This window comes from Stegastes partitus, unplaced genomic scaffold (genome assembly GCF_000690725.1).
Source record: "Stegastes partitus isolate 25-593 unplaced genomic scaffold, Stegastes_partitus-1.0.2 Scaffold62, whole genome shotgun sequence".
Taxonomy (NCBI): Eukaryota; Metazoa; Chordata; class Actinopteri; family Pomacentridae; genus Stegastes; species Stegastes partitus.
This window is the reverse complement of record NW_007577793.1, coordinates 727,279-738,273: the sequence shown is the minus strand read 5'-3', so window position 1 is coordinate 738,273 and position 10,995 is coordinate 727,279. Positions and strand designations below refer to the sequence as shown.

The 10,995-nt window shown below is 38.9% G+C and overlaps 1 protein-coding gene across 2 annotated transcripts; it reads left to right on the top strand.

The window, feature by feature from the left end:
* Window positions 1-3,689: 3,689 nt before the first annotated feature.
* Window positions 3,690-10,089, top strand: slc33a1 (solute carrier family 33 member 1). Of its 2 annotated transcripts, none has more exons than XM_008275960.1 (9): window positions 3,690-3,732; window positions 4,729-5,187; window positions 5,318-5,471; window positions 5,559-5,754; window positions 5,886-6,085; window positions 6,195-6,379; window positions 6,472-6,589; window positions 7,226-7,441; window positions 7,534-10,089. In XM_008275960.1, exons 2-9 carry the CDS (start codon window positions 4,754-4,756, stop codon window positions 7,699-7,701), a joined length of 1,671 nt encoding a protein of 556 aa, XP_008274182.1. In that variant the 5' UTR covers window positions 3,690-3,732; window positions 4,729-4,753; the 3' UTR covers window positions 7,702-10,089. The 2 variants fall into 2 exon arrangements, with proteins under 2 accessions (XP_008274182.1, XP_008274181.1); XM_008275959.1 differs by having other exon boundaries at window positions 3,705-3,888.
* Window positions 10,090-10,995: the final 906 nt, after the last annotated feature.

The window sequence follows — 10,995 nt, the reverse complement described above, 5'->3', positions numbered from 1 at the left end:
CGTTATTAAATGCTGCCATGAATTGCAATAAGTGCTGGAATGGGGCCATTATTAATGCTATTAGTTCTACCTGTGTGTTTCCTGCTGTGCAAAGTCAACTGTCTGCTGTTGTGATTCTTAGTCATTTTCGGAAAAAGAAAGAACACTGTTCTCATTCAAACCAGGCAATCTTTAATATTTCACAGACAGGGTTTGACAAAAAAAATTCTGGCAACAGCTGGAGATCAAAGATTGTTCTGAAGAGCTGTTGTCAGGATTCATGTGGTAATTGAAAAAAAAAGAAAGAAAGAAAGAAAGAAAGAAAGAAAGAAAGAAAGAAAGAAAGAAAGAAAGGAGAAAAAAAAGTCTGTGATGGGATGTCAATACATTTTAATGTGCATAAGGCGGAAACACACTGGGGGGAAACAGATATCAGCACCATCTTGTGGAAAATATGATAACTAACACCTTGCAACACAGAACAAGGAAGCACAGTCTGACATATGGACATGAAACTGCAGCCTGCTGTGGAAAATAATATTGTACTAATTTCATTTTAGCTGTAATATATCCTTTAGCCATAATGCCAAGGCAATGCACGAGGAATATTAAGCATAACAAAAATGCTGCTTAAATCAGTTAACTGGTGAAATAAACCTGATTATGAGCAGGGTTTTAATAATCCACCTGGGGTTATTGAGCAAAACAAATATTTTGGGGCCTCTGTTGACTCTCTGTATTTTGTAATTAATTTAAGGAAACATGTAGGTCTCTCTACAAGATATTATTGATGCACATGAATAAAAATATTGGGGCTTTGGGATCACTGAAAGTCACCCAGTTGGTTGTCCAGTCTTTAAAATAAACGTAAAAACTGGCAAACTTTAGAATTTGATTTGAATACAACTTATCAGTGGTATAGGTGCAATACTATAAACATCAAAGATGTCTTGATAAGAGATGAGAAAAGGGTGAATTATTTTCCTCTATCTGACTGGCACAATCCTTCTCACACAGTTCCAGTTGCAGCTTCACAGTGCTCCTTTCATCACATGCTGATGCTCTCAAATATGCGTGTGTGTTGTCACATGCCATCTGTGGAGATAAGCAGCTTCACATGCACTCATAGCAGCAACCGCAAGGCAGAGCGTGTCGTTGTTCATTACCTCTAATCTAAATGTGAGGTAATGGGGGCATCATGACCGTTACCAAAAGATCTTTTGACCAAGGAGAAAGCCTGAGTTTGGTTTCTGTTCAAAAACTGTGTTGTGGCCAAAAGGGTTTCATTCTTCATATTTGATTTCATAGCTTTTTCATCGTAGACTTTCACTTGGATCATTGAAGTTAAGAATTAGTACAAGTCATCCTTCAGGGTCTCGTGGTTGATAATCAAGTTTTTACTTGGACTCAAATCAAAACAACAAGAGCACATAATGATTATTTAGGATTTAGTCATAAATAGGTCAGTTATCACCATGAGAATAACCATTTGCAAGAGCATACTTCAAACAATGTAAAGGTTGCATTGAAGGACATCACTTTAAACAAAAGATATTTTTGTAGATGCCATTTGAGTTGAGATATGGACAATACAAAAAATGTCAGATCAGTGACATTTAAGGAGGACATTGTAGGAGGAAGTTTAAAAAAAAAAAAAAAAAAACGTCAAAACTACTTATGATGCTTAAAAGTTTGTAAGACATGACTACAGTAAGAGACTTTAAATAATAGTGAATGGATAAAGATATCTTAATTTACATATATATATATATACAGTCGTCCTCAGATGTATTCATACCCTTCCATTAAAGAAAAGGTAGAATTCACAATAGTCACTTAAATAACTAGAAACTAAAAAAATACGTAAAAATAAATTTTAAAAAATTGCTAAACTATAATTTAGTGAAATGAGACAGTGCTACCTGTCAACAGGTGCAGAAGTCTGATTGAGAGTCACAGAAAACACTTGATTGCAGTGATTGGCTCAAAGGGTTGTTCAACAAAACATTGGTTTACAGGTCCCATCATGCTTGTTTGCTTGTTTTTTGTTGTTGTTTTTGTCATATATATATATGTATGTATATTTCTGTTGAACCACAATTCAAAAGTAATGTCATGATTTTCATAAAATTTTAATTTTCTTACTTTTCTCAATTTCAACTTATTTCGGTGACAGCTGTTTTTTTCTTCTTTAATGGGAGGGTATGAATACATTTGAGGATGACTGTATATATATTGTATATTTCCTACTTACACAATACTGTGCAGTGCTATAAAGTATCAGGACTAGTATAATAATTCAACCTAATAAATATGCAGTATAAGGTTAATTACACTATACAATATTTTAGCCACTGATGCTCTGCTGGTTTTCTGACTGCTGCTGCTCCTTAGTGGGTTTTTTTTTTCATGTGAAGACATGAAGGACGCAGTGTATCTTTTAAGGTTCCTGGCTGGTGGTTAGCTTATGCTTTAATTGTGGTGGATGGTTAAGATTTTAGTGGAACTGATGGAGTTATTGGTATTGTATTTCCAACGTTTAGCACACGGTTCTTAATAATCCGCCCAAAAGCAGTGACACTCAGCTTGAATCCCCTGAGCCAAATGAGGCCACGGCAGGGTGCCAGGTGGGCCATTATCTAAATCACATTTAAAATAAAATTGATTCACACGCAGATTATTTTGCTGTTTGTTTGTTTATGCAGTAAATGTTCATTAATATCCCTCAACTCTTGCTTGGGTGTTTTTGAACCTACATAATGTCAAAGAAAGATCAGTTATACAGCCTTTAATGTTTGCCAATTTTATCTGGTAAATATTATTGTTTGTTTAATACCTTGGCTCCTGGGAGAAGCAAATTGAATATCCCTGTCGTAAAGGTTCTATACTAGCTAGCCAATAGTGTAAGACCAGCTCTTAATACCCCCCTATAGTCGTCTGACGTTGGGTTTATATTCTTGTACAGCATCACTTATTTGTTGTAAAAATATTCTGTTTTTTCTGTAGCTTATAGGCAGGGTTAGGTTTTATTGTATTTAAAAGCAGCCCAGATTATACTCTGTGTAATGAAAATGTGTAATGAAATGATAGGTCATATATTCATAAATTTCTTGATGACATATATCAAGGTAAGCTACTCCTTCTCTCATGTTTTCAGTTTTGTTGTTAAGTAACATTTTTATCAGTGCTCATTTTCTGTTGCAAGAGCAAAGTCCTTCATAATGCCTTTGACAAAAAAACAAAAACAAAAAAAAACCCAGCCACAACAAAACTTACACAAAAGAAATATTTAACATGTTGTAGTAGAACACACATACTATAGCTTAAGATCTGTACATCAGCCAGCATTGTTTTCGTAAGGATAGTTTCTGCCAGTATTGTTTTTGAAAAGGGTAGTCTGATCTGATCAACAGCAAACCGAATTATGCAAAATATATTTTATTTGCATTGAAATTTTCATGGAATTGTTTGGCGCCATCAGTTTTTTGAGTTTAACGTGCAGTATCTTTAAAGTTTCAGTGACCCACACGTTATCACGTTAGATTATATTTTTAACGATTTAAAAAAAAAGTGATATACAGTATACAGTATACTCTGCTCCATCCCTGCCTGGAACGCAGCACATTCACACTGAAGCGGAACATACAGTTTGGACACGTCAGCTGTACGTACCGGACACATTTAGGTGTCGCACACGGCGCATTTCCTGGTTTGTGTTGATACCCACCGATGTAAGCAGTGTGAAATCAAACGGTAGTCATTTTCTCGTGTTTCTTACCTTTGTTGGGATGCTGCTGTCTATCGATTGAACAGACTAAATAAAAAATCGATTCTCCGTTGATTGGTTCTGTGATTCAGCCCCTTTTGTGTTCTGTTTTTTTTTTTGATTTGGCATGTTGTCATCACCAGGTATGCTTGAATTCATCTATGGCTTCACTTTTTCATGTCATGCATGTCACTTGTCTATTTATGCCCGAATTGGAAAGCATGTTTTTTTGGTGTTTTGTTAATTTTAAGTGAATGTCGGACTTTGTTTGTGACTTACATATTAGCTGATGATTTTAAGGTGACAGCTGGAAACTTAAAATCGAATCATTCATTGATTTATCTGCTCCACCATCATCTGTAATTGCCGTGTGTGTCGCATCCCGCCGTCGTGACAGTGTGTGTGTTTGCATGTAGCTTTTTCTGACGCCTGATTTCTCTTTCTTATACTAAGCTGTGTAAATTGTAAGCCCTCTTTTTTTTAATTCAGTGCAATTCATTGTCATCTTCACCCTACTATTTTTTTTATTGATACCAAGTTTTTGTATAGGTGTCTGCTCTGTGCAGTTTTTTTTTGTTTGCCATGCAGTATACCGTCTAGACCAGTAATCACCCTATGAATTACACGCAACTTTTGTGGTTGCCAATTATTTGTACAACTGTTTGATCAAGGGCCGTCTGATCCTAGCTCACACCTGTCTTCCCCACCCAGCCATATTCATTCCATATTCAGAAGAAAACACACCTGCATTCCACAACCTATTTGTTCAATATTGTGTTTTATTTTGTGCCAATTGTGAAATGTGTCTTTGTTTTTGCTATGATCTCAGCCTACCTTTTTGCGTTGTTTTCGTTATGCGTTCCAAAAAATAACTTTTTTATTTCCAGTGGAATCAAAAGGATTCAAAACTGTCCCAGCAGCTTCACTGATGTACGCTTAATTAGTAATCTGTTTAGCTGTTCCTTTCTCATCTCTCTCTGCAGATTTGCTGAGGGCGCAGCAGGTTTGATGCCCACTGCTCCCATCATGGAGCCCTCAGATTTGATCACACACAAGAACGGGAGGCAGAGGAAGCTGGTGGGTAACAACCTCCCATTTGAAAACATGAGGGATGTGGACAGGGGAGAGACAAGCTCCCCTGAGCTGGAAGTTGAAGAGGAAGCAGAGGGTCTCATCAGAGGGTCCGACTCTGAGGACAGAAGGCATCGCAGAGGCAGGCCTGGGATCCGTGGCGAGCTGGGCAACGTGCTGCTTCTTCTGTTCCTCTACGTGCTGCAGGGGATTCCTCTTGGACTGGCTGGCAGCATCCCTCTGATCTTACAGAGTAAGAGCGTCAGCTACAAAGACCAAGCTTTCTTCAGCTTTGTCTTCTGGCCTTTTAGTCTCAAGCTTTTCTGGGCACCGCTGGTGGATGCGCTGTACTTCAGGAGGTTTGGCAGAAGGTAAGAAAGACATTTGTATACCTTTTATGATGATGTTTCATGTGTATAGCTGTTTTTCTCCTAGCTTTATTCTCTACACTTTTCCCTGATAATGTACATCCTATCCCCCACCTCCCACCTACTTCTGCAGAAAGTCATGGCTGGTGCCTACACAGTACCTCCTGGGCCTCTTCATGCTCTACCTTTCTGTAACAGTCAACTCGCTGCTGCAGAGTGAGACAGGACCATGTGTTGTAACACTTACTGCAGTCTTTTTTATGCTTGCCTTCCTGGCAGCCACGCAGGTAAACATTCATAAACATAGTGATACAAGCACATATTGAGAAAGATGAATACATTGATTTGCTCCCTGTATCCTCTCTGTATTTCAGGATATAGCTGTGGATGGCTGGGCCCTGACTATGTTGTCCAGAGAAAATGTTGGATATGCATCGACATGCAACTCAGTAGGCCAGACAGCTGGCTACTTCTTGGGCAATGTGCTCTTTCTGGCTCTGGAATCTGCAGACTTTTGCAACAAATACCTCAGAATAGAGCCTAAGGACACAGGCATTGTCACCTTGTCAGGTATTTTTCATCCATGATGAAAAAGATTAAAGAGTCAAATAACTTTTCACATAGTTGAGATGTGAATAAATAGTTGGTGATCAGTTAAATGAAGTGTAATTTTTTTAATACTTTTGTTTACTTCGCTGCAGATTTCTTGTTTTTTTGGGGAGTGGTGTTCCTGGTTTCCACCACTCTGGTAGCTGTCTTTAAAAGGGAAAATGAACAGGGCAAAGGGAAGAGGAAAGCCCCAGAGGAGACGCAGGGCGTCATGGAAACCTACAAGTTGCTGTTCACCATCATCAAGATGCCCACAGTCTTCACCTTTTGTGCCCTGCTTCTCACTGCCAAAGTAGTTAACCATTACTAAACAATAATTTGGTTGATCTTTGAAATATAACTTTAAACCTGTTGCTTTTGCAAGTTTGCTTCTGATCTCATGTCTTCCCTTTGTGTTTCAGATTGGCTTCTCTGCAGCAGATGCAGTTACAGGTCTGAAGCTGGTGGAGGCTGGAGTTCCCAAGGAGCAGCTGGCATTGCTGGCGGTGCCCATGGTACCTCTGCAGATCCTTCTACCAGTGGTCATCAGTAAATACACTGCAGGGCCCAGACCTCTGGATGTCTTCTACAAGGCCTTCCCTTTCAGGTTTTCACACATACGCACACAAACAAAACTGCACACATGCATGCATACTGTACACACTCTAAAATCTCACAGTGTTATGTTCTCTGTTGCAGGTTGCTTATAGGGCTGGAGTATGCTCTGCTGGTGTGGTGGACCCCCAGTGTCAAACAAGAAGGAGGGTTCCCCATTTACTACTTTGCCATTGTGCTGCTTAGCTACGCATTGCATCAGGTTTGGTATTTCGCTGCTATTCTCTTTGCTAAGCCTTTTTATCCTCTGTTTTCCACTCCTAGTCCAGACCACACTGTAGCTCTTCCTGGTGGCAGCATTTCAGCAATACACAGATCCACAGGACTATTGCCCCTCTGTACAGTATTTACACTGTATCCCAGCCTGTTTGTGGAATAGAAACTTGCTTAAACAGTTACAGTTACTATAAACACATTGTTTATTTAAAATGTGTGTTACAGACAGACAAATGGGTGTGTTTTATTTTTTGCTGTGTCATTTATGAAGGATTGTGCAACTTAACCACAGCTACAAAGACATTAGCTGGTACAGGTTTTCTCCTGTCAGCTTCATTAATTTCCTGTCTCTGCCCCCAGATGTCGCTGTAAACTAAGACAGACAGCATTTGTCATAACACTGTCATGTTATCTCATTGCTTTTTAATTTTTTAATTTTAATTTAATATCTTATTTGAATAAGAAAAGTTCTGTTTTGATTTCATGTGACTGTGTTTCAGTAAGATTTTTTATTTCTGGAACAGGGAAGAATTAATAAGTGAATTAATCAAACAAAGAAAAAATCACATTCTAGTTTAGAGGTCTGCCACAGCAAGTTAACCTTATGTGTTTTCTTCCCAAGGTGGCATTGTACAGCATGTATGTGGCCTGCATGGCCTTCCATGCCAAAGTGAGTGACCCCCTCATTGGTGGGACCTACATGACCCTGCTGAACACAGTCACTAACCTCGGAGGAAACTGGCCTTCCACTGTGGCTCTGTGGATGGTTGATCCGCTGACTTCTAAGGAATGCCAGGGGGCTGCGGGGCAGACCTGTGGCTCTTCAGAAGAGGCAGGGGTAAGTGATTAGGAAGAGGATGGAACAAGACAGAATGTATTTTCTCATGTAGAAAAGGTATTAACTCCTTTTATTCCTGTTCTCACCTCCAGCTGTGCGTTAAGGAAGGCGGCGTTTGTGTGACTACACTGGATGGCTACTATGTGGAGTCTGTGGTGTGCGTTGTGATTGGTTTAGCCTGGTGGGTGTGGTTAGGGAAGAAAATGAGGCGGCTGCAGGAGCAGAGCCCGGCTGCATGGAGGTGCAGAGTGAATCAGTGACAGCACTTAATCATCCAAACCACAGACACTTCTTGGTGCACTGTACCTGCATATTCCAAAAACGGCTAGTTGCTGGTCATACTGTAATTCCATCCTCACCCATCTGGTGTAATTCCTTTGGTCCTGCAGTAGCTGCTACATTCTGCAAACATTTACCCTCACACTTTCTTGCTTCGGTCACCATAAACTACATATATATGAAGAAATTCAACGTTGTTGTCTTCTCTGAAGGTAAAAATCATTCTCATTATTACCCTTGCTAAGTGTAAGTGTCCCACTGGAAACTGAAACAACCAGTCAGTCAGAATTGTTATTTCCTGAAACCATATACTGCTGCTTGAAATAGCTTAACCAAACCAGAGCTGAGTCAAAGAGTATGTTTAGATATTTTTTGGAGGCTTGTTTTAACTTACTTGGATAATCAAGTTTGGCTGCTCTGTACATTTTTACAAATTAAAGATGCACAATCCAAAATGCAGAAATTTTCCAATCTATTTTCGCCCATTATTGATATGGCACATTTTTCAACCTAACTACAGAGAACATCAGGCCTCTCTTGAATGAAATTGTAATGTTCAAAATAAGACTACTTTATGTCTTTAACGTACCTGTTTGACGTGCCATCTTTATTTTTATACAACATTTTCAAACATAACTACATTTTTCGTGTGACAGGCGTTCTCTTCCCATCACTGTTCGTCGTGGGCTGATGCTGATATTTTGTTTTGAAGCCTTTATCTGATGTTGCAGATTATGATGCTGACATCATTGTGCATCCCTTCTCCAAACAACAGCGATAAATTAGCTCGTGAAATTTGAAGTCTTCCACCACATAAAAAAATCTCTGCATTTCAGACTTGTTCACCGTCCTGTCCATGAAGGGAAAACTCGGACAGAACATACAGTTCCACACTTTCGATTCAACTGTATGCACGTGTGGATTTCTAAATCATGTCTGACCTGATGCAGTTTAAATGAACTTAAACCCAGAGTAAAGAATATCTTTCATTGCTGTTTGACTCAGATCTGAACCAGTCGGGGGTTGTTTTGTTTGTTTTTTTCCTAATGATTATTTAAATAGATTTTATTTCCTCGTGAGTAATTTGTGCCTTGTTTATTTTTTCAACAAAGCAGGCTGGGAATATTACAGTAATGAAGTAAAACCGATGATGACTCATTGTGTAACACTGCTTTCAGTAATATACTGTCGATTGGTAAGGGACATAAAACAACATGGCTGCTTTCATATTTTAGTTATTTCTCTTAATGAAGCTGAGTGCACATTCCTTTGGGAAAAATATTTTTTTTCACAACTCCTAATACAAAACCAGCATCATCAGTGGTTAAAGGAACTGAGGTGGCTGAAACATTCAATGGTTTTATTGGAACAGTTCTTTTTTTATTTTTCCGTGCTTTCCTTAAATCCCATTAGTTTTACTCTGTATAGGACCAGTTACAAAGGTTAATAGTATATTGGTTGATGCAGGTTTTTACCATTGAACCATCTTGGTTTTCAATAGGGCCTGTCTGGTGGGATTTTATTAACATATTTTCCTTTGCAGCCAAACCCTAGTGAGGAACAGGCAGCAGTATCCAGTTTTATAGATACATTATGACTAAATATATTGTATACTCATTTTTAATGCAACACATTATTACAGCCATATAGTCTGTCTAAATAGGGAGTGTATATCAAGGATCCTTTGGCAGATTCCATCTTTGTGGGACATAAACACCAGCCATCAGTGAGGAGGAGTCACATTCATCTGTAATGTGTTTATCAGCTTGGCAGTTATCAAGCTTCCCCCGAAGAGCCTTATTCTAGACTTTGTGTTGGCTTATCATTAAATATACAGTGTGTGTAGCAGGTGCATATGGGGGTTTTATCACCTGCTGTTGCCTGGAATAAATAAAAGGAATTTATTGCCCACAAAGCTATCCAGATCCCAGACCAGCAGAAACTCGATAAGCAAACGCTCTGCTTATTTGTTTCATACTGTATGTAGAAGTGAATGTTGCAGTATTTTCTCTAAAGCCAGCACTAAAAATCCAACTGCTTTATCAAATGTAAACGTTCAAGTGCACAATCAGCGTTTACGTGAGGGTAAGATAAATTTTTATTTTGCGTTATGTCTGATTACCTGTGCCGAATTTTGTGAATCACTGGTAAAATGTCAGATTTTTCTGTTACCGTGGCAGAGATTGTGTTGTGATTTTTTTATTTTCCTCCATCTGATTCCTCTGAAATGCACAGATGTCATACTGAACATTAAACTCACATACTTCATGTTTATGGGGCCTTTCATGTTTGTTTACGACAGAATGGTTTTTAATGACAAAACTACATCCTGAAAACCTTTTTAGCCATTAAAGAGAGCACTAAATTTGTTGGTCTGGTTTTCTTTAAGAAACATATTAGTAGATAAACTGTGTGATTTTGTTTTACCAACATTTATTTTTATGATTTCAGGTCAGTTGATGTGGTTTGCCAAACTGGCCTTTAGGTGGCAGTAAACTACTCTGATGTCAGCTATGGAAAATTACTCTTATAATCCTTAAAGTGTTCTTTTTTTTCTGTTTGTGCATTTCTTTTTTTACTGAGTCTAAAAACCCAATCACAGGAGACAAAAGATAGCACAGTGTGAATATATCTTGACAAATTTGAATATGTTAGCAGCAGTGCTCTGTAATGTTGAGATGATGACATTTATAGGATGCAATATTTATGACATTTCAAACAAATCCGTGTGATTAAAAAATATGTGCATTCTTCAACTCTCCCGTTGTGTTTCTTGGTCCTTTGAATCCACATCGTTACGAGCATACACAAAAGACACGGTGCACTTTGTGTTTTTTTACATTTTATTTATAATTTTCCTTGCTTTTCAGGAATTCTAAAACTTCCATCCTAAACAAGTTAATGCTGATGCAGGAGGCTGGAAATGTTGCCCCAAGTTTTGTGGCGCAATAAACCCCCACAACTGCAGGCAGTGTCCAGATCAACTGGCGCCACAGTCTCCGATATGAATCCGCTGCAGGGGTCAGATGGAGCATCTGACGTCCCGAACCGTTGAAGCCCAGCGGGTCCTGGGCAGCCGGACAAGGGGCTGGGGGGGGTTACAGAAAGCAGCACCGAGATCAGTTGGATGTTTTGGGTGATGATAGAGTGGGTCACGCTAATGTTGCACCAAACCAGTCCGATCTGATCCAGAGATCAAACCCATAGTGTAGTTACGCCTGAGGAGCAGAGAACTGAACATAACACCGATGCTGAAAGAATGTAAAAAGTCAACG

Bases quoted from the DNA above. Each gene is read 5' to 3' on its own strand.
- slc33a1 (XM_008275960.1), top strand. From the start codon at position 4,754: ATGCCCACTGCTCCCATCATGGAGCCCTCAGATTTGATCACACACAAG. The intron at 5,188-5,317 runs GTAAGAAAGACA...CTACTTCTGCAG, and splicing joins TTCAGGAGGTTTGGCAGAAG to AAAGTCATGGCTGGTGCCTA. The intron at 7,442-7,533 runs GTAAGTGATTAG...TCTCACCTCCAG, and splicing joins GCTCTTCAGAAGAGGCAGGG to CTGTGCGTTAAGGAAGGCGG.